This window comes from Canis lupus, chromosome 12, assembly GCF_011100685.1.
Source record: "Canis lupus familiaris isolate Mischka breed German Shepherd chromosome 12, alternate assembly UU_Cfam_GSD_1.0, whole genome shotgun sequence".
Taxonomy (NCBI): Eukaryota; Metazoa; Chordata; class Mammalia; order Carnivora; family Canidae; genus Canis; species Canis lupus.
This window is the reverse complement of record NC_049233.1, coordinates 10235147-10263010: the sequence shown is the minus strand read 5'-3', so window position 1 is coordinate 10263010 and position 27864 is coordinate 10235147. Positions and strand designations below refer to the sequence as shown.

The window sequence follows — 27864 nt, the reverse complement described above, 5'->3', positions numbered from 1 at the left end:
GGGGGAATAAGAGAGATGTTGTTTGGGGTGCAAACCTGGAACTGGTAGATAAGCAAGTCCTGGAAGATCTAATGTATGTAGACAACAATACTGTATTACAATCATCAAACCTCTGAAGAGACTAGATCTATTCTCACCATAAAAATGAAATGATAATTATGTGATGTGATAGAGATGCTATCACTATAATGGCAATCATATTACAATATACAAATGTATCAAATCAGTCTGTTGTACATCTTAAATTTATACAATGTTATATGTCAAATCTATTTCAATTTATAATATTTCAATTAACAATAAGCTGATAATCATATGTGAGTCTATTTCTGGGTTCTCTGTTTTCTCCTGCTGATCCCTCCACCAATACCCCCCAGTTTTATTACTGTGGCAGTATAATTTAAGTCTTGAAACTGGATAGAATGATTCTTCCCACTCTATTCCTCTTCAGAGTTGTTTTGGCTCTTCTAGTTCCTTTGCTCTCCCACATAAGTTTTGGAAGAATCTTGTCTAAGTCTTTCTGGAATTTTAATAGAAATTGCATTAAATCTCTATATCAATTTTAGGGGAACTGACATTCTTACTATATTAAGTCTTGCAATCCATGAACACTTCATTTATTTAGATATTCTTTGACTTCTTTCATTTGTAGCTCTCAGCATACAACTCTTGCACATGTTTTGTTAGATTTATATCTGAGTATTTTACCTTTCATGGCTGATTGTAAATTGTTAATCTTGTTTCATGAGTGGATTGCTAATTATGGTTTTCACACGTTTATTGCTAATAAATGGAAATACAATTAATTCTTGTATCCTGTGACTTGCTGATTTTGCTTACTAGTTCTAGATTTTTTATAGATTCCTTGGGATTTTTTAAAATATAGATCATTATGTCATCTGCAAATAGGGACATTTTCTTTCTTTCTTTCTGATATGTATGCCTTTTATTTCCTTTTCTTATCTTATTGCATTGTCTAGAACTTCCAGTACCAAATGAGTAGCAGTGGTGAGAATGGACATTGTTTTCTTGCTCCTGATTTTAGGGAGAAACACTCAGTCTTTTGCCACTTAGCATGTCAGCTGTAGGTTTTTTTGTTTGTTTGTTTTTTTAATAGATGTTCTTTATCATCTTGAGGAAGTTCCTCTCTGGTTCTAGTTTCCTAAGAGTATCATGATTGGATGTTGAATTTCAAGTGCTTTTTGTACTTCAATTTTATAATCATGTGATTTTTTTTTTTTAGCTTTTTAATATGGTGAATTCCACTGATTGATTTTAAAATATTGGGTCAGGTTTGCAACCTTAGAGTAATCTCCACTTGGTGATGGTATATAAGTATTTTTATATATTGCTGAATTCTATTTGCTAATATTTTTAACATATTTTTTGCATTTAAAAAAAGATTTTTTGCACCTATATTTATAAGGGATATCAATCTGTAGTGTTTTTTCTTTATGCTATCTTTGGTTTTTCTTTATGCTATCTTTGGTTTTTGGTATCAAGGATAAGTCTAGCTTCATTCTTTTACCTTCCAGAGAAATTATGTAGAATTAGCATTAATTCTTTAAAAGTTTGGTACAGTTCTTAAGCAGAAATATGTAAACCTGGAGATTCCTTTTTCAGGACGTTTTAGACTACATATTCAGTAACCTTAATAGTTATAGGTTTATTCACAAGATCAAATTCATATTGGGTGAGTGGCAATTTGTACTTTCTCAGGAATTGATTGATTTCATCTACCTTGTCAAACTTGCGTGTAGAATTGCACATAGTATTCCCTTATTGTCTCTTTGATGTCTGCAGGGAATGTAATAATATCCCTGTTTTGTTCCTGATGTTAAGAATTTGTGTCTTTTCTCTTTTTTTCTGTGTCAGTCCTGCTAGACATTTGTCAATTTTATTGATCTTTTCAGAGAATCATCTTGTTTCATTGATTTTCTCCGTTATTTTTTCTGTTTTCAATTCATTGATTTCTGCCATCTTATTTATTATTATCATTGTTCTATTATAAATGGGAAAGGGTAAGGTTTCTACACATAATGCAAACTGGTAAAATATCAACACAGGTTATACATACATAATGTAATACCTTGGTAAATTATATAAATGTAGTGTGATACATAGGGCAGACACTAAAAAAAGCTATGCAAAAATATACTCAAAAACTATAGACAAATCCAAATGATATTCTTTTAAAAATTATTTATTTATTTACTCATGAGAGACACACAGAGAGAGAGAGAGAGGCAGACACATAGGCAGAGGGAGAAGCAGGATCCATGCAGGAAGCCTGATGCAGGACTCAATCCCGGGACTCCAGGATCATGCCCTGAGCTTAAGGCAGATACTTAACCACTGAGCTATGCAGGCATCCCTCCAAATGATATTCTAAAACATTTGGGAACTCATAGAAAATTAGGAAAAAGAAAATACAGAAACAAAAAAATTGAGAGAACAAAGAGAAAACAAAAAATAAAATGGCCAACTTAAGCCTAACTTATCAACAATTACCTAATTGCTAAGAGAAACTTTCTAACATCTATGCATCCCAGTGTTAGTGTCTTTTGATTATCTTTTCTCATTCAGTTTGAGGTGTTTCTGGTGTTTGATGTGATGAATAAATTTTGATTGAAACATGGGCATTTTGGGTGTTACATTATAAGACTCTGGATCCTATTTAAATCTTATATTTCAGCAGGCCTTCTGTGACACTAGGTGAAGGTGGGTGCCCACTTATTACTGCCAGGTGGGTGCAGAAGTTTAGCTTCTCTTGGCCTCCTGGGCATCCTGGGCTCCACTAGCCTCTTGATATCACCTCACAGGGAGGAAGAGGGGTGCCTCAGCACTACAGGACTTTGTGATCTCCACTGACTTTACCCCCAGGAGAGGAAGATCTTAACTTCCCACCTTGGCCTTCTTTGGCTTTACCGCTGGGTGGTGGAGGTGTCTTCCTACAGCCTGGCTCCTCTTTCAGGCTTTGCTAGGATGGTGGGGTGAGGCCACAGGCTTTTCAGTGGTGTTTGGCTGGGGTAGAATGGTTAGTGTCTAAAAGTGGACTGTCCTGTCCTGTTTTCTCTGGCCAGAGGAAGCAGGCATTTTTTTTAGGGCCTTTTTTCCCCTTCTGTATCAGGTGGTGTTTCTGGGTTGCAGTTTCTCCAATATCCAGCGTGGGATGTGAGAGGTAAAAGGAACCCGGGGAAGTGTTGCTGTGCTGTTCTTCAGGTCCTGAGGCTTCCTTCCTCCACCTTACAGTCATCTTGTGTTTGTTTTATATACAACAATGCCCAGGAGTTTGTGTTCTACTTAGAGGGAAGAAGAGAGGAAAGTATATCCATTCCATCTTTCCAGACACAGAAGCTTTGTAAAATCATTTTTCAAGATTTTCATTTTGAAAAACTTTAGTGGTTCAAAAAATAGAAAAAAATGTATCTAAAAAGTGAAAAATCTCTATCCCACATTGTCCCACATCACTTGCCTTCTATCCGATGCTGAAAACCATTATTATTGTTTTCCTCAAGAGTTTTTTTTAAATGTAAGTATATCTTTAATTTCCGCCATTTTAAAGACACAAAAGCTAGCATATTATAGGCAGAATTTTGAACCTAACCAAATGCAAAGTTTCTTGCAGATCACTCTATATCGGTACATAGGGAGCTTCCACATCCTGAGAAAGTGCGGAGAATGTCATTGAATGGATGCATAATAGCTTGGACATTTAGGTGGTTGTCCATCTTTTGGAACTACAAATGGTACTGGGATAAATAGGCATCTGCATATGTCATTTCGTATATGTGTATCTGTGGGATACATTCCAGAAGTGGGATTTCTGAATCCCTGAAGTCTTGAGAGACACATTCCTGCTGAGATAGTTGCTCAAGAGGTTGACAGATGAAGCTTGTTAAGGTTGTGTCTATATCATGACAAAGCTTGGGGGCAATCTGAAAAACCATTCTCTCTTCCTGGACACATGGCCCAGTGGACCTCTTCCAATGAGAAGGTTGGGACAAGGGCATAGTGGCCAGATTGTTGGAAAGGGCATGTTTTTCATGTTTTCCCCCTAATCTCTCTCTGTTTTGTTACCTCCCGACCAGACTGCAGTTAGAAGATTCTAGAATGGTTACGGTCTGCTGTTCACCATGACAGCCCCTCTCAGTGCCTCCTGGAATAGTCTCTGAAAGCCACACAGTGAAGGAAGGTTGGGATCACAGAGAATGGATGCAATAGGGACGCTCTGTTTGCTTTGGGGGGCTCGGTTTCTCCATTTACAGAAGGAAGACATGGGGACAAACTTCTGTTGAGAGAGGGCGCTTACCCTTCTTCCTTAAGAACCACATCACTCCAACAGGTGTGTCTGTACTGTGGCACATGCAGGGTTCCATTTGTTGGGAGCTTTCTGCTGGCAAAGAATGAAGAGAAGTGGAAAAACAGAGGAATAAAGATGGGGACAGAAGGAAGGAAGGCCCCTGCTTCGATGTGTTCTATGTCTCCGTGCATAGAGTAGTCAGAGGAGGCTGAGTGAGCAGGCTTGCTGGCATGTGATGAATATCTCTGTTTTGTTTTATTTTTTAAACTGGGGCTTTGAAAAAAAATAAACTGGGGGTTTGGTTTACATACATAGTGTACAGTTCTAGGAGTTTGACAAATCATAGTCATAGAACTGTCAACACAACCTAGATATAGACAGACTTGCCCCCACCCCCAAATTCCCTCAATCAGTGATTTCTGTCCCAATAGTTTTCCCTGTTTCAGGATGTCAAATATAATGGATCATGCAGTATGCAGCCTTTTTTTTTTTTTTAATAAAATGTGTGCATTGGTAGTTTGTTCCTTTGCACTGCTGAGTAGTATTCCACTGTCTGAAAATACTTCAGGGATGCCTGGAGGGCTCATTTGGTTGAATGTCTGACTCTTGATTTTGGCTTAGGTCATGATCTCAAGGTCATTGGATTGGGTCCTGTGTCAGGATCAGCACTCAGCACAGAACCTGCTTCTCTCCCTCTTTCTCTCCTTCCCCTCTCTCAGCCCCTTCCTCCACTCATACTTTCTCTCTAAAATAAATAAATAAAATCTTTTAAAAAAAGAGGAAATACTAGTTTGTCAGTGGAAGGACTTTTGCATTGTTTCCAGTTTTTTTTTTGGCAATTATGAATAAGGACATTATAAGCATTTATGTCTGGGGCTTTGCATGAGCATAAAATACATAAAGAACACTTGCTGGTGTATAGTGAGTGAGAAATCAGAGGTGGGATATAGAGTAGGACTTTAGCTGGTTGTGTTAAACTCACTGGATGATGGAGGAGGGAACAAATGTGCAATTAGAGTGTTAGGCAACTTATGAGAACACACCCATGTGGAAGGTGGGCCTCCAGAGAGGACTTCGAGACTATCCTGTCACCAGGGGACGTGGTCAGGACAAGATACACATAGCCCTCCTCTGCCCTCCTGGGGGGAAGGGGTGGTGGTACAAATCTGCTGTGACCTCCAACATCCTTGTTATCCATTTGCTTCAACAGTCAGGAAAAAATTTCTGTCTTATCTTACATTTTATTGTAAAAATATTCAAATAATACAGAATACTCAGAAAAATTTGAAAGTTCTTCACAGCCTTGTCACATATCCCCTACCCAGACTTGACTCCTGTTAGCATGTGATCCTTGCACACATTCTTTCCTGTTTATACACACACACACCCCTCCCCCCCACATACTGTATCTATGGATATAGCTTTATCTTTGTATCTTTTTAACTTATATTAATGAGGTACTATGATATGTGTCATTCAGTAGCTTGAATTTTTTTGGACCTAAATGTGGTTTGGCAATCTGATGAATGCTTGTTGGTATACATAGATCTGCTTCATTCTTTGTAACCTGTCACACGGTACCCCATACTAGAGATGAAACATAATTTATTTTCTTCCTTTCCTGTTCATGGCCAGTTTAATTTATTTCAAAGTTTTACTGTTGCATAAAATGTTGTGACAAACAACCTTTTATATATTGCTTTGTGCACGCATGATTGTTCTCTCACACAAACCCCAGAAATGATTAACTTGTTCGTAGGAAAGGGATGCACATTTAATATTTTGATAAATCTGGGCAAATTGATTTCCTAAAAGCATGCACTAATTTATATTCCTATCAATTTTCTCACAACCTTATCACCACTGGAAGTGACCAGTCTTTGAAATTTTTATTAACTTAATGGGTGAAAAATGATCCCCCCCATTGTTTTAATTTGCATTTTCTTATTTACTGATAAAATGGATCTTGTCTCCAACATATGAATTTTCTCTGGGTCTTTCGTTGGATTGTAATTTCTACCTTTTCTGTTTCTTCTATTGAGAATTGTCCTTTTCTTATTGATTTTGTAAGTTCTTTACACATTCCAGATATTAATCTTTATATAATGTATTATTTCCTCTATCCTGTCACTTAAAAATAGTTTATAGTATCCTTTATCAGACAAATTGTTAAAAAAACGAAATTCAACTAAGTGAATTTAAAGATATTGGCTTTATTCAGTGATTCGTGAATTGGGCAGCATCCCATGTAGTAGCTGGGTGAAGTCTTGATGAGGTCTGGATGAAGTACGCCTCCGAGGAGCTGTACAAAATATACAAATGCTTTTATAGGCAGAAGGGGGCAGAAATAGGAAGTTTCTAGCAAGGAGTGTTTCAGGCAAGGTCACCTTTCTCTGGTGAAAAGCAGGGGTCTAACAAGCAGTGCTCACTATTGCTGTCCAGGTAACTCCATATTGACTGGTTCCGGGGAGGGGCAGAAGCTGCAGTTAGATTAGATATGAAGTCTTGGTTTGTTGATGTCGTGCTTAGCACAGTGACTCAGTTTTAGATCTACTATTTCTGTTTTAACAAAATTTTTTTTTTTAAAGTAGGAAATCTATCAGTGTTTTCCTCCCTGGCTTCTGTAGGGGAGAGCTGTTTGGTGGAGGAGCCAGTCCTCTGGGGAAAGAGTGGGTGGGCAGCATTCCTTCCAGAAGATTGAAGCCCAAGGAGACCCGTTTCCTTAAGCAAGATGTTCACCTGTGAAAATACCAACAGCTGCAGGGAGCACTGTGTTTCCCATTAGTGAGCCTGAACTTGCCTGTTGGAGCCTAGTTGGGTGTTGGTGAAGCCAGACATGTTGTCTTGGGCTGAGTCTTGCTTTGTGCCAGTGACTGGCAGGTCACAGAGATTTGCTGAGACTCCCTCCTTTGTTCTTCTTCTTGGGGCTGGCACCAGCCTGCCCGGAGAAACCTTTCCCATTCTCACAGGCTCTAGTCTCTTTCTCCAGCAGCCTGGAATCCAAGCCCTCAGGTCAGGAGCCCTGCAGGGCTAGGGGAGGGGAGCAGCCTGCTGTGTGCCCACAGCCAGAACATGCCTCCTGGCTGGCCTTCTGCTGCAGAGCTACTTCTCCTTGCCCTGCCTCCTCTATCTCAGACATTCTCTCCTGTCCTCTTCTCCAACCCCTCATCTCATGTCAAGGGCACAGGCAGGGCAGCTGGAAGTGGTAAAGCAGCAAAAGAGAAGGGGTCCTTCCAGCTAAGCTGCCTCTCTCCTTGAGCTCTTGGATGGGAGCAGAGGGGCTGAGGAAACGAGGTGGCCTCTTGGAAATGGGTCTGACATCAGGGCTCCCTTGCACTCTTGAGGAGGAAGAATAGAAAAGGACAAAGAAATAGTGAAAGGGAATAAAGGGGAAAGGAGAAAATGTGAGTGGGAAATATCAGAGAGGTAGACAACACGAGACTCCTAACTCTGGGAAACGAACAAGGGGTGGTAGAAAGGGAGGTGGGCGGGGGGGGGTGTGTGACTGAGCACTGAGGGGGGCACTTGATGGGATGAGCACTGGGTGTTATTCTATATGTTGGCAAATTGAACACCAATAAAAAATAAATTAAAAAAAAAAAAGAAAAGGACAAAGGCGTCCTTTGGGGAAGTTGGAAGCAGTGGGGAGTAATGGGCTCTATGGGAATAGGGGAGGAGCAAAGAGGAGCCAGGAGAACATCTCTCCTAAGGCGTATGGATGGTCTCTGGGTCCTGAGAGATGTTAGCTTCCTCCCCTTCCCCACAGGGCAGCCACAGGAAATCAAGAAGCTCCTTGCTCCCTTGGTCTCAGCTTTCAGCTCCCCATTTGGGAGGAGCAGAAGTGGTGGGTGGGCAGGGGAGGAGCTGAGAAGTCCCCGGAGGAAATTGTGGTCAATTCAGCACTGTCCCATTCTTTCTCCTGTTGTTTTATGTAAACACCATCTCTCTGCAAACTGTCATTTCCTGGGTGCTGGTTTTACCCCTCACCCCCAGAAAGATGGACTTAAAAACAGATGAGAGATTCAGAGAGTCATGTGGGTCCTGACCACAGTCCTAAGTCCTATTTGGCCCTTGCATCCAGGTCTAAGTGGTGAACCAATGATGTGTGTCCACTCTGGGAGGTTTTGTGGGCACTGGAGGGGAGAGGAGAGGGGTTGGGAGGTGCAAGGAGGGCCTCAGGCAAAGGTGGGGAGAGGAGAGCTGAAAGCAGAGGAAACAGAGTGCACTGAGCAACGGTCCTCAGAGGGGCTGGTGGGATAGGATGGGGCTAGCTCAGATGGAGGCACCACCAGTACCTTAGCTTTGACTGCAGCTTGACCTCCTGAGGCTTACATGTCACTTGGAAAAATAAGTAGATGAAAGAATCTAACAGATATTCCTTTAATGAATTTCAAGGTTTTTAGAATTAGGAAAATATTGATGTTTATACATAATTCACAAAGAAAACAGAAAGAAACCTGTAATAGTATGTGCAACTCTAGACACAGCCCTTGCAGAGATCTGCTGACTGGAATCTCAGAGCCTCAAGTTCAGGGCTTCACAGAGACCCTAGTGCATTGCTGGGACTGTGGTTTTAATGGTGGCAGCATTTGCTATCATCTGATGATACCCAGGTGACACCCACCTGGTGCATCAATCATCGAGGCTGCTCCAGAGCCATGGTGGGGCTAAGTCAGGTCCTGGAAGGGGTTGCACTTTTCTAACCAGTGAGCCTAGAAGAGTGCTTTTTTTGGTAATCTCTCCATGGAAATGGGGTCTGACGTGGGTGGGGAGGAGGCATTTGTCTAATTTCCAGAGAGGAGCAGGATGTGCCTGGGGCAGACATGGTTGTTGGAGCTCAGAGTCCAGGTACACCACTCCACTTTTTTAGTTTTAACTCACTGTATCTTTTATGATGAAGTACTTTAACATAAATTGCAGGTATCCTGACATTTTACTCTTAAATAATTCAGTATGCAGCTCTGAAAAAAAAGGGCTTCTTGCTACATAGCAAATTAACATCATCATAGCCAATGCAATTAAAAACCATTTCTTTTTTTAATAATAAATTTATTTTTTATTGGTGTTCAATTTGCCAACATACAGAATAACACCCAGTGCTCATCCCGTCAAGTGCCCCCCTCAGAGCCCGTCACCCATTCACCCCCAACCCCCGCCCTCCTCCCCTTCCACCACCCCTAGTTCATTTCCTAGAGTTAGGAGTCTTTATGTTCTGTCTCCCTTTTTTTTTTTTTTTTAAAGATCTTATACTTTAATTTTTATTTATTTATTTATTTATGATAGTCACACACAGAGAGAGAGAGAGAGAGGCAGAGACACAGGCAGAGGGAGAAGCAGGCTCCATGCACCGGGAGCCCGACGTGGGATTCGATCCCGGGTCTCCAGGATCGCGCCCTGGGCCAAAGGCAGGCGCCAAACCGCTGCGCCACCCAGGGATCCCTCTGTCTCCCTTTCTGATATTTCCCACACATTTCTTCTCCCTTCCCTTATATTCCCTTTCACTATTATTTATATTCCCCAAATGAATGAGAACATATAATGTTTGTCCTTCTCTGATTGACTCAATTCACTCAGCATAATACCCTCCAGTTCCATCCACGTTGAAGCAAATGGTGGGTATTTGTCATTTCTAATGGCTGAGTAATATTCCATTGTATACATAGACCACATCTTCTTTATCCATTCATCTTTCGATGGACACCGAGGCTCCTTCCACAGTTTGGCTATTGTGGACATTGCTGCTAGAAACATCGGGGTGCAGGTGTCCTGGCGTTTCATTGCATCTGTATCTTTGGGGTAAATCCCCAGCAGTGCAATTGCTGGGTCGTAGGGCAGGTCTATTTTTAACTCTTTGAGGAACCTCCACACAGTTTTCCAGAGTGGCTGCACCAGTTCACATTCCCACCAACAGTGTAAGAGGGTTCCCCTTTCTCCACATCCTCCCCAACATTTGTGGTTTCCTGTCTTGTTAATTTTCCCCATTCTTACTGGTGTGAGGTGGTATCTCATTGTGGTAAAAACCATTTCTTAATAGACTATACTACCCAGTTCATATTCAGGTTTCTTCAGTATATTCAGTATTTCCACTACGAACAGAAATTCTGGTCTGTGCAAATGAGACTGCTGATTTCCCTAGAATTCCCCTCCTTGGGCCTGGTGTGGAGCCTGGTCCTTAGGAGCCCAGCACGTAGGCTGAGTACTGCAAAAAAGGAGGTGGATTTCTGAGGAAAAGCCCCCAGACCTGGGAGCCCTCATTGTCCCTGGATACCAGCATGCTGCCAGACCTTTAGGGGTGAGTGGAGATGGGACAGGGGCTTCAGCCCCTTCCTGGGACTTTATGTCCTCTCTAGGGAGCACATGAAATCATGGCTACTCTAAAAACTAATGTGACTCCATAGCAAAGCAACTCATTAAGATGTGTGTGTGTGTGTGTGTGTTTTAAAGATTTTATTTATTCATGAGAGAGAGAGAGAGAGAGAGAGAGAGAGAAAGAGGCAGAAACACAGGCAGAGGGAGAAGCAGGCTCCATGCAGGGAGCCCGATGTGGGACTCGATCCCAGATCAAGGGATCAGGACCTGAGCCCAAGGCAGACGCTCAATTGCTGAGCCCTCCAGGTGTCCCAGGATGTGTTTTTTTCCCCACACCACCAAGCAATTAACTCAGTTCTTCACGGTCACTGACTGAGTGTCCCACAAACTCAGTTCTGACACTATTGACCTGGAGCTAGTGTCAGATCCCACAGGCTAAGGGCATGGTCCCACAAGACTGCTCCCTTCAGATGCCAGTCATGAGTCCTGGGTTGCTACCTGGGCTTCTGACCAACTGGCTACAAATCGGGGATTCTCACAACACCCTCCTTGGGCTTGACTAATTTGCAGAGGGGCTCACAGAACTCAGAAAACTTGTGTACTCACTAGATTACTGATTTATTACAAAGGATTACCAGTTTATTACAAAGGATATTAAAGGGTACAAGTCAATAGACAGATGAAGCAATACATAAGGCAAGTTTCCCAGAACAGAAGCTTCTGTCCCCAGTGTCCTTTGGGACCACATATTGTGGCAAGTGGAAGCATTCTGGTTCCCCAGTGTGGAAGCTCTGAAAGCCCCCTCCTTTCTTTTTTTGAAGGCTTCCTTATATAGGCACGGTTGATTGAATCATTGGCCATTGGTGATTGATTCAACTTTCAGCCCCTCTCCCCTCCTGGGAAATCAGGAGATGGAATAGAAGTTCCAACCCTCTGACCACGTTGGGCAACCAGGCCTCACCCATCCTTAGGGGATTTCCAAATGTTGGGACGTTAACATAAACTTGGAGGTGGTGGCAAGGTGCTTGTTATGAATAACAAGACACTCATGTCAACTTTATGGCTCTGAAGCCATTTTGGGCACTAAAGACAAAGACCAAATATGACAAAAGATGCTTCCATCTCAGGAGCAAAAGAGGTTTTGATTGGGGCTCCTGGGTGGTTCAGTTGGTTAAGTGTTGGACTCTTGATCTCAGTTCAGGTCTTGATCTTCAGGTCCTGAGTTCAGGCCCCATGCTCGGCTCCATGTTGGGTGTGGAGCCTACCTAAAAAAAAAAAAAAAAAAAAGGCTTCATTTGCTCAGGAAATTTCAAGGATTTTGACAGCTGTGATCAGGAACAATGGATGAAGACCATAATATACATTTTTTATAAATTGCAATATCATATTCACCCTTGCTGGGTTCCTGCTGCCACTTTCTTCTTCCCACTAGTGTCCTGCTTCTTCCATCCCCTGCCCAGCCACCTCATGTCCAACTTTGCTCTCATACCATTGCTCCTTCCCTCAGTCCAAATTAGAATCTTCCGCAGGGGTCCCTCCACCTATGGACTCTGTGTTCAAGGGCTGCTGGCTCCTTATGTCTGTTTGAATCCCATGGTGCTCTGTACCTGGTAACCCTAGCTGGGCACAGGACAGTGTTCATTTCATGCTCATTGGCTTTACCTCCTATGGATGTGAAATGGGCTTTATAACTCAACCCCATCCCCTCTGTTTTGCAGAGAAAGAAATAGAAGTTCAGAGAAGGGCAGTGACATGCCTAAGCTTACACAGGGCTGAGCTGAGACCATTAATCAGGGTCTTATTTCCAAGCCTCTCTGTCCCTGTGCCCCTGTGCCTGGGATTATGTGCAATGCTCTTCTTTGCTTAGAACAGCACCCACGGGGGTTCCTGGGTGTCCAGGGCCCAACAGGAGAACTAAGGATAAGAAGGAAAATGATGGAGAAAATAGGGCAAAATAGAGAAGTTGGTCCCCTGGAGATCAAATGTGGGAATGCAGGACAGGCAGAAGGATAAGGAGAGCAGACTCCCCACTGAGCAGGGGACCCAATGCGGACCTTGATCCCAGGACCCTGGGATCATTACCTGAGCCAAAAGCAGACACTCAACCACTCACTGAGCCACAAAGACACCCCTGGTTTTAGAATTTGAAGAAAACTTAGGGACACCTGTCTGGCTCAGTCAGAGGAGCATGTGTCTCTTGGTCTCAGGGTCATGAGTTCAAGCCCCATGTTAGGTATAGATTAAGTAAATACAACTTTAAGAAACAAAATAAAAAAAGAATTTGACAAAAACGTAGGAAACAATTTTTTATTCACATAATTTTCTAATTTGCAAGGCTTGCCCATTTGTATTATCTATTTATTATTATTAATAATTATTATTTTTAATATACATATTTTTTATTGGAGTTCAATTTGCCAACATATAGTATAACACCCAAAGCTCATCCCGTCAAGTGCCCCCCTCAGTGCCCGTCACCCAGTCACTCCATCCCCCTGCCCACCTCCCCTTCCACTATCCCTTGTTTGTTTATCTAAATCCTCACAACAGCGTGGTGGTAATATTCATCTCCCTACAGGTGAGGAAACGAGTCTGGAGAAGGTCAGTGACCTACTTAAAGTGGCAGGTGGCTTTAGGGGCATCTGGGCTCCTGAGTTCCATCAGGGTTTTCCACTGCATGTCCCACCAGCAATCAGAACAGGAGGGATCCCTGGGTGGCACAGTGGTTTGGCGCCTGCCTTTGGCCCAGGGCGCGATCCTGGAGACCCGGGATCGAATCCCATGTCGGGCTCCCGGTGCATGGAGCCTGCTTCTCCCTCTGCCTGTGTCTCTGCCTCTCTCTCTCTCATTCTCTCTGTGTGTGACTATCATAAATAAAAAAAAAAAAATTAAAAAAAAATCAGAACAGGAATGGGGCGTGGGGCTGGGTCAGGAACTGCTGCAGAATGGCACCCAGATGCAGAGGCCACCCTTTTCCCAAACCATTACACTTAGTTGGTCATCACAGCCTCCTGGCAAGGAGGAAGGCTGTCCCTGGCCACTGCTGGCCAGAAGAAGGATATCAGTAAAGTTGCATGTGTTTTGGGCCTAGGTTGGTCAGTGGCCCAGAATCCAGATTCTGTGTTCCCCTCTGCTGTCCATCAAGAAGAGGACCTGAGGGGGCAGCCTGGGTGGCTCAGCGGTTTAGCGCCACCTTCAGCCCAGGGTGTGATCCTGGGGACCCCGGATCGAGTCCCACGTCGGGCTCCCTGCATGGAGCCTGCTTCTCCCTCTGCCTTGTGTCTCTGCCTCTCTCTCTGTGTTTTTCATGAATAAATAAATAAAATCTTAAAAAAAAAAAAGAAAAGGAGCTGACTTCCTGTAGGCTGTCTGTCCCTCCAGCTGAGATCAGCTCTGAGTTGCCTCTGCTGTGTAACAGAGGAGTCCTCTTCCTACTACACCTCACTCCCTCTAAAGCACAGCATTTGTTCAGTGTCCTCCAAATGTCTGATGCTTTATGAATATATCATCCTACTTAGTCATCCACATAGCTTGGCTATATGGGTATTGTCAGTTCTCCTTTTACTGGTGAGGAGATTGGGCATAGAGACCTAAAGAACATTCTCCAAATTCACCGAGCCAGTAGAGAAGAAGGAGAAGGGATCCTTGCTGTGTAGTGGTAGAAGGTTTAGCAACATTGTCACCTGCAGTAATGAGGAAAGTAGGAAAAATACCCAATGAACTAGGTGGTATAGCTAAGATCTTGGGGGTGAAGTATTGAGGATGCTGCCTGGTTTCTTCTTGTGGCTTACTGGAGACTGTGAGAGCAGGGAGGTAAACTATAGGTAGGGCTATTCAACATGAAGGAGTGGGATCTTGATGGCTTTGAACATTCTCAGAATCTCCAGACAGTGAATGATGCTAAAATTACATCCAGGACTCTCTCAGGAAAATATAGTCTAAAGATGAAACCAAGAGTGGCTGTGGAATTCCTTGTTGAGACCCCAGAAAGATGAAGGTAATGCTTTAGACAAGACCCTCTAAGAAGCTTGAGGGTGTGTGCCTCACAGATTCTTTCAATGAAACTCAAGGGCTTCTAACGAAGGTAAAAGACATTACCCCTCAGCTTCTCGGCAGAAGCCCAAGGTATGGAAGACAACTTATATTGAGGAGATTTGTGAGTGTGGCTTTTGTTTAACTGAGTGGATTTCAAGAAGATTCATAGGAGACCCACATATTATTTTAGAGAGTGATATTCACAAAACACTATCAGCTTGGACTGAAAGGAACAGAGTATAAAATTTTAAAAAGGCCTTTGTATCCTTCCAGTTGTAGTGGAAGGAAGAAGGTTGAGAAAATTATGAAGCTGTAAATACTGGCTGCCTTTCATGGAAAGTAAAGAATACCTCAGAGGGAAGACCCAAGATCCCAGAGGGAGGGGCCAAGAGCCATGATGAATCATTCCCAGGTAGAAGTAGGGCAGCATCTGAATCAAGAAATTTCCAACATCTGTCCAGCTGAGCTCCAATTGTTCTATGAATCAGTGCTCTGTTCATCTCCCATCTACCCCTCTTTTGACCAGGGTTGTCTCTTGTGCTATTCCATATCTGTACCACCATTGAATGTTGGGTTTGTGTCTGACACATAACTTTTGTCTTCTGGCCACAGGTCTTCATATGGAGAACTGCATGCAAAGTACGATATGTAAGGGACTGCACCCAAGGAGCCTCACCCATACCTAGGCTTGATTTAAACAACAATCTTCTGGACCTGATGCTAATGCCATAATTGGGTGAGACTTGTGAAGACTTTTGGAGGGGATGTATGTATCTTTTTTCTCTCCATTTATTTATCTTTTGTTTTTACCTTTTGACTCCCTTTACTCAGGAATGTGTTTTGGATGAGTGTATCTTGAATATGGGAGAAATGTCAATATTTTATGGTCAGAGGAGGTACTGCGGTGGTTCTGTGTCTCTTCCTTCAAGAGATGGAGCTCAATCCCTCTCCGTTTGAGTGTGGGCTGGCCTCAGTGACCAGTTTCTAATGAAGTGTGTGTGACTTCAGAGATTAGATTATGAAAGGCACTGTGACTTCTTCCTTGGAGTTTCTCTTAGATTGGTTACTCTGGGGAAGTAGGCTCCCACATCATGAAGCAAGGCCCACATAGTGAGAAAATGAGACCTTGACCGTGTGGGTGAGCCATCTTGGAAGCGGTCCAGTTGCTGTCAAGCCTTCCATTGACTCCAGCTCTTGCTCACATCCCGTCTGCAACTGTGTGAGAGATACTAAATCATGAACACCAGTTAAGATATTCCCAAATTTCTGATTCCCACCCCCTCCGACCTATCTTTGAGATAATAAACACATCATTTGTTGTTTTATGCTACTAAGTTTTTGAGTAACTTACTACATAGCATCAAATGAGTTGAGAGAGAAATGACAAGATTTTTGTTGTTGTTGTAAGCCAAGGGAAAAAAGCATTTCAAGACGGGAGGAGTGGTGAGTCACATCCAATGCTGCTCATCTTTCCAATATGATGAGTTTTGAGGATTGACCTATGGATTCAGCAATGTGGAAGTCCCTGGAGACTGTGGCAAGATGTTTCAGGGTGTGGCACACACAAGGCCGACTGGAGTGAGTTCAAGAGACAACAAAAAAGAGATATATTGGGGGATGAGAGTGTATCTACTCCTTTTATGAGTTTTGTCATAAAGGGCAATAGAATGTGGAGCAGTAGGTGGAGGTGCTTTGGGGTCAAGAGAGAGTTTTTTTTTAATTTTTATTTATTTATGATAGTCACAGAGAGAGAGAGAGGCAGAGACATAGGCAGAGGGAGAAGCAGGCTCCATGCACCGGGAGCCCGACGTGGGATTCGATCCCGGGTCTCCAGGATCGTGCCCTGGGGCAAAGGCAGGCGCTAAACCACTGCGCCACACAGGGATCCCAAGAGAGAGTTTTTAATACGTCATAGTCCATTTATATTCTGATTGTCATGACACATGAGAGAGGGACAAACTTCTGGAGCAATTTTCTTGTGTAGACAAGAGACGATGGGATGGGTACTATATGGAAATGTTGGCTTGTGATGGGAATAGGGAGAAGACAGTGAACTTGGGGTATAGGAGAGGGATGATTGACTGGTGCAGTTGGACCAAACAGGACTCCTTCTTTTCAGTGAGTTAAGATACAAGGGCATCAGCTGAGGGTGAGGAGAGGGCACTGGAGTTTGAGGGGCCAAAGGGTGCTGTGAACTAGCAGTCTAGAAAGGAGACCATGTGTGTACAGAGAGATACTTTGCATGATAGGTTGCTTTTCTCCAGTCATGTTCAGCTTTAGGGCAGGATGCAGAGTGGAGCAGTGGAAAGCTGGATACAACCAGGGCTGGAGTTGTGCCAGGGGAGTTCAGTGAAAGCAGAGGGGGGAAAAGAAACTGAAACTATGTGCCAAAGAGTGATTGTAAGGATGGGCCATGGAGTCAAAGGGAAAGGAAAGCATGAGTGAAGTAAGGGAGAGGGACAAGATGGCATAACTAGTGGATCAGGGATCCCAGTGGTGTTGAAGAGTCACAGTGATCAGGTCAGTTTTCTTGAGCTAGAGAGACAGGTGGTGGCTGGAAGGGGGCTGCTCAGAGTTGAGACCAAGGAGGGAGCCACTATTCCTGTTGACCATCTGAATGGTGGCTGAGGCAGGGGAGGGGACGAGATCACTGCAGGAGAGGACATAAGGAACTGGGAGGTCAGGGATTTGGAAGGATCATCTATGAGTCCAAGTAGGCCACAGCCCATCAAGGATTATGACAGGAGCCCTGGGAGTAATAGTGAGCCAGGGGTAAAGGCCAATGAGAAGAAAGAGGGAGACTCCAGATTGTATAGGAGATGTGACAGTAATGGGGTCTATGGTATTGTCTGATGGCAGAAAATCAAATTGTGGGGCTGCTTTAGGGAGGATAAGAAGATAGGAAGTGGCACTGAGGAGTGAAGAGACACCACACCCATCTCAGGCATAGTGGTGAAGGAGAGCGAGATGCCACCCAACTACAGAGAGAGCAGTGTTCTCAGAGGAGAGGCAGATTACCCCAAAAGCAGGAAGGTGCCATTCAGAGAAGCTGAACACATGAGGGCTCACATTTCAGAGGGCAGAGCGAAAAGATTTATAGATTTGGGAAAAGGTGGGAAATGGGGCTCATTTGATGAATTCACAAGGTTTTATTACGACACGATCCTGGGTGATGTGGGAGGACTGGGGAGCCTGGGGTCTTGTGACTGGGAGGGGCAGCGAGAAAGGAAGGAAGCTGCAGGTCTGAGGTCCCAGCATTGGCTGTGGGGGGTGGGGTGGAGAAGGGATCAGGAGTCTTTACAGGAGCAAGTGGAGATCTGGGGTCTCGCTTATTCCTGCCCATGGTGTTGGGAGCTGGCAGGGCTGGTTTGATGGAAGATCTGAGTACCCCCCCTGCTCCTGCTAAGGAGATGTGGAAGCTGTGTAAGGGGGTGGCAATAAATGGATAAAAATTATAAAAATCCATCCGAAAGGATGAAGACAGAGCTCTGTAAACGTCTTAAAGCTAGGTAACAACTGGGTGACTTTGATGGACCAGAGAAAGGTGGGGGTGGGAGAAATAAAAAGCCAGTCAGTCATTTTTTACCTTAAAAACCCAGAGAACCTTAGAAATTGGAGACGTGGGTAGCTCCCGGCGCAGACTACAAGTGGGGGGCTGGGTTTGAGAAGCAGTCTGGCTCCTAGCTTCTCTGCCTCTCATGAGATACAGCAAGCGGGTCAGCTGCCCACATCCTTTCTCCTTTTACTCTTCATGCCCTGCAGACAACCTGCAGGTTAGTCTCCGACAAGGGTGAGTCACAGAGATGTCCACTTAGGGCACCAGGCTTAGGGCACCAGGTGCCACAGAAAGGGAAAGTGTATTCCACCTGGGGTCCCAGGGGGCGAAAACAGATGGTGGGCAGAGAGGCCCCTGTGCTTCGCTAAGGTTGGTGCCTCTAACCATCCCCCAAAGACAATGAAAAGAGTCTTTTTGGAGAAACTGAGCTTTCAAAGAGAAGAGAATATGCAGCCATGCTTGTCTTAGTCCACTTGGGCTGCTATAACAAAAATACCATAGACTTGATATGCAACATGTATTTCTTACAGTTCTGGAGTCCAGGAAGTCCAAGGCCAAGTTGCTGGCAGATTCTGTGTCTGGGGGAAACTTCTTGGTTCATATAGGGCTGTCTACTTGCTGTGTCCTCACAAGGTAGAAGGAGCCAGAGAACTCTCTGGGGCTGTTTTATAAAGATACCAATCCCAGTAGTGAGGGTTTCTCCGTCATAAGCTAGTCACCTCCAAGGCTCCCCTACAAATACCATCATCTGGTGGGGGGGGGCAGTTAGGATTTCAACATAGAAATGGAGGGGCAGGGGCATAAAAGTCTGTAACAACGAGACTTGCCAAATCAATGCAGTCCATAAATCTCTGTAACACACACTGAGCATCCAAGCTTTTAACTACTGACGGGCTGCCAAGAAGCAGCAGAGGTTTCCAGAAAGTTCTGAGAAATGACAGAAGTTAGTGAAAGAAGACAGAAGATACAAAAAGGTATCTGGAGGAAACAAAATACACAAGGCTTACAAAAAACCCTCAAAAGTTAAAACTTTAATATTTCCCAAGGAAAAAAAACACCCCCCCCCAAGAAACATGTATGCTATAAAGGAATATTCAGAGAACAAATGGACCATTTTAGAAATTTTAAGATGTGATAGCATAAATAATAAATCTTCGAAAAGAAGAACTGGAATGTAACTTTGAGGAACTTTCCCAGAAAGTAGGAATAAAGACAACTAGATGAGAAACAGGAGAGAAGTGAAAGAGGCTCAGTCTGGAAAGTCTGACATTGAGAGAGTGTCAGAGAGACAAGAGACCTGCAAGGGGCAGTGCCTGGGGTCAGACCAGGGTGGTCTTGGTTGTAAAGCCCCCAGCCCAGCTTGCGACGGGAAAAGCCACTCCTCTCCAGAGCCTGCAGCCATCATGGTGGCAGTAAGGGCAGCACGGGGGGTGCACAGTGACATGGTGACAAAGGGGTGGCTAAACTTGGCAGAGCAGTAATGACATTGGACTCCCCCCCGCCCCGCCATGTGTAAAAATGCCCAGAGGTGTTGTTGAGAAGGGACGATAAAGGAGAACAATCCAGGAGGTGGGGACCAAAGGCAGGATGCTGGTTAGATGATTGGCAGACTGGCCTGGGTACAAGTGCCAGGTGGTGGGGATTTGCAAAGAGGGAGGAAGAGGCGGAAACGACAGAGAAGAACAGAACAGAGTCTGGCAGAGCATGGCTGAACAAATGAGGGATAAAGAGAGAAATATTGGGGGTCATTGGGGTCTTGGCTACAGATGGGAGGGAGAGGGGGCAGGGGAGAAGGGGGTGAGAAGGATGGAAGCAGAGGGATGAGGAGGAGGGCTAGTGGAGGAGGCGGTGGAGGGAGAAGTCACAGTGGCCCACAATGCTGGCTCAGGTGGGGGACAGCTGCTGCACCGGCCTTCGGCTCCTTGGCCCGGATGCCAACTGCGTGTGAGCAACCAGTGGGCCTGACCTTGGGAGGAGAATAGGCTGGGAAATCCTCAGCACTGGAGTAAGGGGTGTAGCCAAGGGCGTTGGGTCAAGTTCTGGGGGATTTATGCCTTTTCTTTGCAGAAAGCATGGGGTTCAGAGGCCACGGAGGAGCTCTTCGGGGGCCTGGGGGAGTTTGGCCATCCTTCTTGGACCCCAAGGCCTGGTGTCTGGGCTGAGCTGGGCACATCAGAGACCTCCCTCTGTGTTGTACGTGTGGACTCCTTGAGGCTCTGAGATAGGGGTGAGGGGGGAGAAATACAGGAAGTGACTCAAATCCACTCTTTGACCCTATTGCCCTATCCCCACAACCCGTCCCTCCTCTGCTTGCTTGGTCCCTGTCTCAGGATCCTCTTGTCTCGCCCTGTCCCAGCACCTTTCCCCCAGCTCCACCCACCTTCCCCCTAGTGCATTCCCTCCTCCCCAGGGTGTGCCTCTCCCTTCTGTGCACACCCTCTCTCCCTCACCACTTGGGAAGGGGCTGTGCTCTGGGATGGTGACTCTGGGTAGGCCTTCTGGAAGGGCAGGTGGTGGGAGGGACTTTGTGGTTGTACAGGTCAGTGGTACGGGAGGAGGGATGAATCAGTGGGAGAGAGGCAGGGGAAGGGAAGGAGGAGAAGAAGAGTCAAGGAGAAAACAGACGGAAAAATGTGGACAAGACATCTAAGTTTGAAGAAGACAAAGGTGAGCCTTATAGTGAGCATGCACAATGGATGGACCCGTGAGGGGCTCCTGTGGACAGCTCTGTTGGGTATAACTTGTCCTGCCTCTGTGTTTAGTGGCTGATTCCCTGTCTGACTCTCTGTCCAGGGACAGAAGCTGTTCCCTGCCCCATTTTCCCCTAAGCCCAACCCAAACCCACTCACCAGACAAGCAGGGCCGATAGCACCAGGCTCTTGGCCACAAGGAAGGCACAGAGCACGGGCACCAGAGTGCTGGGGGCTGCAGAGTGGAGGGTGGAGTTTTGTGGCCTGGACAACAGCAGACAAAAAGGGGAGGAGGGGTTGGGGTGACAGCTGTCACCTGTGGGCCCCTGAGCCAGGGCTGTTGGGGTGAGGCCCCACCCTGAACTCACTGTGAAGGGGTGATGGTGGTAGAGGAAGCTGTGGTGGGAAAAGAGCTCTGGGTCTGTGATGAGACCAGTTCACTGGAAGCCTGGGTGGCCTGCATGGAGGTAGGAGCTGTCAGGGAAAGAGAAAGAACCCTAGTTAACTGGTGGGACAGCACTTCTGTTGTAGCTGGCAGGAAAGCTGGAGCAGGGACTTGGGCTGGACCCGGAGCAGAAGCCCATTCAACCCCAGGGGAAAAATACAATTTGTGAGGGTGGGACTAGGTTGTGAAGTCCTGTGGCTGAAGAGGAGACAGACTCGCAGCTCAGGTTCTATCCAGTTCTTTGGAGGTGTTCCTGGGTCCGGGAAGAGCACTGGAAGAGGAGTCAGGAGGCCTGGTCTTCCCTCCAAGCATTTCTACATGTCTGGGAGGGCATTGTCTACCTCTCAGGCTCCCTGAGTGTAGAAACAGTCACTGTCTGTAAGCGGCTCTTGTCTCTGGCATCCGTTCTCTTTCTCATACTTCTGGGGCTGTTAGGGGAAGGGGGTCCCTTGTGGGGAATTTTAAGGCTGCTTCTTCCAATTCTGTCCTTCCTGGTTATGCAGCAGAACCCTAGGTCCCTTTGCAGGCCCCACTGCCTCAATGGCCTGGGTAAATACCTTTTAGGGGACCCCCTCTTGATTTCGAAACATTGTGAGTTACCTGTTCCCCATCCCCACTGCCCTGCCTTCCCAGAAAGACCCCACACCTACAAATGCTACGAGCTCTTGAGGAAAGCTGGAGGAAGGTCATCTCTGGAAGGGTGATGGGGGTTATTAAGGAGAAAGAGGAAACAATGACTACTGGGGGTGGGTGAGGCCCAGGAGGGAAACAGAAGGAGGGTCAGCCCCAACGTTGAGACCCAGGGACTCTCAGTGTTCTCAGCTAGGTCTGCACACCCACCCAAGGTCCATGAGGGGAGCAGTCCCCCCCAAGCTGAGGAAAAGAGAGAGGAAGAGGCATGCAGGAGTGGGTACCTGATGCTGAGACACCCGATGGCCAGGAACTTCCCTGGAGAGAATCCTGGGCCAATGGACATATGGACATGACCCTGTCCCACAAAGGCACTCTCTGAGGCTGCCCGGAATGATGACCAGGAGCGACCCATACATCCAACTTGGAAGAGGTTGTCAGGACACTCGAGGAAAATTCTAGTCCTGAGCTACAGTGTGTGATCTATGGGCTGATGCTGGTCCACAAATTATTTATAGCATGCCTGCACAAGGTAAATATAGAAATCGGGAGTAAGGATCTTAAAATTTGTACATCACTTTGCTGTTACCTCAAGGTCCAAGCATGTGATTTGTAAACTGATCTGGTTGACACAGGATACAGACCAGTTTGGGTGTTGTTAAACTGTCACGGAGGGCTCCATATGGCACAAGCTGCATGAAAGCATCAGAACGGGACCACGATACCTGGAGATTAGTTGGTCGACTATAACCCAAAGGTGTATAAACACTTGAAAAGAATCATTTACATAATTGGTAAAAATTTCAATCTATCTTTTAAAAAAATTAGAGTTTGACATGATTGGCTAATGTAGAGTAGTGATTAGCTCATTCAAGTACTAATTATCAGCAAAACAAAAGTCACTGAGGTTTTTTGTTGGGAAAAGCCATCTCTTTTCTGAACGTAGCAGTAGTAATAAACCAAACGGCGATAGTGGAATGGATTTCAAAGATACTTTCCCTTCTGAAGTTATTAAGGGTTTGCATTGGCTTTATTTGAAAATGTAATCCTTCACCGTGGTAGGCAGAACAATGTCCCTGTCCCTGTCACAGGAACCTGTGAATGTCACCTAATATGGCCAAAGGGACTTTTAGAGAGGATTAAGGTTAAAGATCTTGAGGGGGAGAGATATTCCAGGTGGGTCCAATCTAATGATTAGTATTTAAAAGTAGAGAATGAGGGTGCCTGAGGGGCTCAGTCAGTGTAGCATCTGCCTTCAGTTTAGATCACGATCCTGGGGTCCTGGGATTGAGCCCCACGTTGCCCTCCCTGCTCAGTGGGGAGTCTGGTTCTCCCTCGGCTGCTCCCCCTACTTGTGCTCTCTCTATCAAATAAATAAAGTCTTAAAAAATAAAATAAAAGCAGAGAATATTTCCTAGCTGTAATCAGAGAGAAATGCAGCTCAGAAAGGGCTTCTGGCTTTCAGGACATAGGAAGAGGACCACAAGCCAAGGAATGTGGCGGCCTCTAGAAGCTGGGAAAGCTCTTAGTACATAGACCACAAGAAAACAGGACTTTGGTCCTACAGCTACAAGGAACGAAATTCTGCACAAGACCTGAATGAGCAAGAAGTGGATTCTAACAGCCTTCAGAAAGGAGAACAGCACCCTGCTGATGCCTTGATTTTAGCCCAGTGAGACCCATTCCAGACTTCTGATCTATAGAGCTGTAAAACTATAAATTTGCATGGCTTTAAGTCACTACATTTGTGGAGATCTGTTATGCCAGCAATGGGAAACTATGGCACTCATACATAGTATGAGTTTTATAGCTACAATTAATGGTGAAGTACTAAAACCCAGTGAGTTTGTTGTTGAGAGGTCCTGGCTAATGGAAAAATACATCATGAAAACAAGTGACATTTACACGTAAAACACAAAACCAAAAGTTCAAAATGAACTATTTTTTTTTTTAAAAAAGAGTATTGAATTACAAAGTTCTTAGAAGCAGTCAGTATTCACATACAAACTCTAGTGTTCTGTGGGCTTCTTGAAAAGTAACAGCTTTGTGTTCCTGAGACAGAATATCTATCTACAGTTGTCAAAACCTCCTTGAAAGATTGTACAAGAGGTGTTTGCCCCTCTTGTACTGAGTTAGTCTGTGGCAAAGAAGGGAGCTTAAATATCCCCTTCTATTGACACAGTAGCTCCAGGTAGTCAGGAACTGGCAAATGAGAAGGAAGACCAACTCCATAACAAATCAAGCTAGCAAAGTATTTTTTCACGGCAACTTGAGAAATGCACACATATTGCAAACATAGCTATTCCTTTCACTCTGTGTGCAATTTGAACAGGATGATAGGGAGGTATTCTTATGCCTCGTTTTGCTTCATTGTCAAAAAACACAACTAACCCTGAACTGAACAGAACCACGAAGATCAGTGGTGTGGGGTCCCAGTTCCATGTAGGAATATGTTCTGATGGCTGTGGCTGCTCCTTCCAAGCCTTGCTATGAAGAGGTACCAGCTAGACTGCACCACAGACTTACCAAAGTGATCAAAATTGTGAATTACATAAAGATGAATGTGTTGAATTTGAAATCATTCTCTTTATCGTGTGATAATGTGGAAACACTGCATGGTTGTTACTGCATGCCAAGTTACCATGATTACCCAGTGGGAGAGCTCCCTTGAGAATGTTTGATCTACAAAAAGGACTCTTAATGTTTGGCAAGATGGAAACCAAGTTATTACTAACTTTTTAAAGATGTGAATCACGGAGTCAGCCTTGTTTATATTACAGCCTTGAGGTTATCCCATGCAAGAGAAGAGCACAACATATTTTTCAATGGCAAATAAAATCTAAGGGTGAAAACAAAAGAGGCTTAGAAGAAGTTTCCATAGGTTGCATGTTCTAATTTGGTAACAGTTATCAACAAAACAGGTGATGATCTTATATTGCATATCTGCAAAAGTACTTATAGAAAAACCTTAATACTTTGATAGAATATTATGAATTTCATTTTCTGCCAAAAGAAGATATGTGATAGGAATTTCATAGATTCAGAATCCATTTTTTCATCAAAAGATATTTTAAATATAAACTACCTTTATAAGATAAATTTTGGAACTAGATGAAGGATTAAGGATGCATTTTGAAAATACAGTATCACTCACTCCCTTTTGTAGAAATTAAACCTAAAAATATTGAGCTTGTGGAAATTGATATAAAATTCCTTCTTGGATTTCTGTCAACATAACTGTGAGACCAGTTTTCTATTATAAGTGTTACTAAAACAAAGCATTAAAACAATTTTTAAGGTATTTTCTCTGAAGAGTTATGACGTCTTAATGCTATTCAGATTAGGTAAGTTAAGCAAGAAGAATGCTCACTTGTCACATTAAAATCCTTAAATGTGGATCTACAGGGTGTTTGTTCAAAGTGTGGATGGCACTTAATATGGGAAATTGATACTTTACTTCTAAGTTTCTGCTCAGTTATGATTGAGGCACTTTGGTGTTTCAGCTCTAATGGTAAGCAACTATATCCATCACCCACATGCATACTTGCAATGAACCAGAGTACTGTTTTTATAACTGAACTTTTTTCCTTATGTATGTTCTGATTGTCTTTGTTGAAATGTAATTTTATGTCTGTAAAATTGAATAAGCATTTTGGGCTAGTACTTTGTTTTGTATTTTTCTCATTTTATTTTTCTAGTAATTAATTTTTATTGTATTTTATTTTAAAAAAGTCATTGATGGATTGGAGATGTTTTGAAAAGGTCCTCCACCACTACTAGTCTGCTTGGGCTGCTATAACAAAGTGCCACAGATGGGGTGGCTTAGAAACAACAGAAATTTATTTCTTCAGTTCTGGAAGCTAGAAGTCTGAGATTAGGGTACTGTGGGGTTCTGGTGAATTCTCTACCTAGGTTGTCTTTCTGCATGATGGAAAGAAGGGGAGGGAGCTCACTGGAGATCCCTTTTGGAAGGGCACTAATTCCTCTCATAGGGGCCCCACCCTCATGACCTCATCACCTCCCTGTGGCCCCACCTCCAAATACCATCACTTTGGGGGTTAGGATTTCAAACTTGATTTTGTGGGAGACATAAACATTCAGTCCACTGTAAGCACAGATACTCGGAGAAGATCTGATTCAGACTCAGGTTGGCACACTTGTTTGTAAAGGGCCAGAGAGTGATTACTTCAGGCTTGTGGGCCATATGGCTTCTGTCAGAACTATTCAACTTTGCTCCTGTAGCATGAAAACAGTCTTAGATAATAGGTAAACAAATGAGCATGGCTCTGTTCCCAAAAAAACTTTCATTTATGGACACCGGAATTTGAATTTCCTATAATTCTCATGTCACAAAATACTATGTTTCTTTTACTTTTTCCCCACCATCTAAAAACCATCCTTGGCTCTCAGACTAGTCTGCTGATGACTGATCCAGGCCAGGAAGAATGGACAGACCAATATTCTATCAACATAGTGGGGGGTGGTTTGTGGCCAGTGGCCAGACATTTACTGAGTACCTACTACGTTCCAGGTACAGGTGCCTTCTCTAAAAATGCTGGGAAGTCTTGGACTCCCCTGTGGCCAGGTCATAGGAGCTCAGGCTGGTCAGCATGCTCAAATGATCTGTTTGAGCACCTTTAGGAAGCTTGTAAATCATCAAGATGGACTGTGAATGCGGTGGGTGCATGTGTGTGCACCTGTTTCCAACAGCCTTCCCAGGAGGACTGGATGGGGGAAGGGTGGCCTGGCTTCTATGACTAGGAAACTTGGGAGGGAGCTAGGGGACCCCATGGGAAAGGGCTTACCTGGAGACACTGCCAGATAGAATCTTACAGACTTAGAGACAGAGTTGCTGGAAGCATGGTAGATTCTACACCAGTAGTATCCCGAGTCTTCCTCCTTCAGACCAATCATGGTGACGATGAAGAGGCCGGTGCTAGGGTTGTCCCAGATTGAGAATCGAGAGGCTTGAACCAGCTTGTGGGGACTGGAGCTGCTGACTAACCTGGTGCACTTGAACGGCGACACCTCCTTACACCAGCCCTTCCTTTGGTAGGGCCAGCCTTTGGGGGTGTACCGGCATGTCACTGAAAGTGTCTGCCCTGCCACTCGATGAAGATGCTGAGCCTCTGGTAGTGCCCATGAACCTGAAGAGAGGGCTGCAAGTCAGGGCCACACCAGGACCAGCTCCACCAGCAGTCATAGAGCATTTGCTCCATGTCCCACTGTCCCATAGTCCCTATAGCACACTCTCCTTTCCACCCCATGCTATTCCCTTCCTCCTTACCTGGGATCAGCAGTGGCAGCAGCAGCAGTGGCAGGAGCGAGGCTTTCCAGACCATCCAGTCCTTTCCCTGTGTGCTGGCAGCAGGGGACATAGGGGACACAGGGGAAAGGGAACCGGGAGCTGGTCTGACTCTGCTCAGCTCTTCCAGCCTTCTAAGATGAACAAAATGGGAAAGGCCAAGGCCAGCCTGGGGAGTGGGAGACTTGGGGAGGGTTGGCCACGGGCAGAGGGAAGCGGGGACCTCCAGGGACAAGCGTGAGTCTGGATGTGGAGGCAACAGCCCTGCTTGGCACATAGATCCTGGGTCTTCCCTTCTGCCTTGGGGGAGGAGCTGGGATGGCCAGGAGGAAACTGTGGTCAAATAACAGGCTTCCCACCGGCCTTTCTCTCTGCACTGCCTCTTCTTTGCAGGACCCGGACTTTGCCCCCTGCTCCAGGGAAAGCCACGCTGAAGGTGAGTGTCAAGCTCAGGAGCACTTAGAGGTCTGAGCAAGAACTCCAAACCTCACTGCCCCTAGGAGTGGTCAGAAACCTCACGCTTAGTCCTGCCTCGTAAGTCAGTGACGTGTTTCCACCCTGGGAGGTTTTATGGGTGCTGGAGGAGAGAAG

The 27864-nt window shown here is 44.8% G+C and overlaps 1 protein-coding gene across 1 annotated transcript; it reads right to left on the bottom strand.

Moving 5' to 3' along the window:
* Positions 1 to 20258: 20258 nt before the first annotated feature.
* LOC609023 (natural cytotoxicity triggering receptor 2) lies at positions 20259 to 27799 on the bottom strand. Its single transcript, XM_038554009.1, has 5 exons — positions 27256 to 27799; positions 26774 to 27115; positions 21262 to 21367; positions 21053 to 21157; positions 20259 to 20419 (listed from the first exon to the last, which is right to left on the bottom strand). Coding segments are annotated over exons 1-5 (849 nt in total). The 5' UTR covers positions 27551 to 27799; the 3' UTR covers positions 20259 to 20418.
* Positions 27800 to 27864: the final 65 nt, after the last annotated feature.

Excerpts from the sequence above, each read along its gene's own strand:
- LOC609023 (XM_038554009.1), bottom strand. The coding sequence starts at position 27,550 with ATGTGCCAAGCAGGGCTGTTGCCTCCACATCCAGACTCACGCTTGTCC. Across the intron at positions 27,116-27,255 it reads GCTGCCACTGCTGATCCCAG|GTTCATGGGCACTACCAGAG; the intron begins GTAAGGAGGAAG and ends CCCTCTCTTCAG. Across the intron at positions 21,158-21,261 it reads ACCACCATCACCCCTTCACA|GCCACAAAACTCCACCCTCC; the intron begins GTGAGTTCAGGG and ends GCTGTTGTCCAG.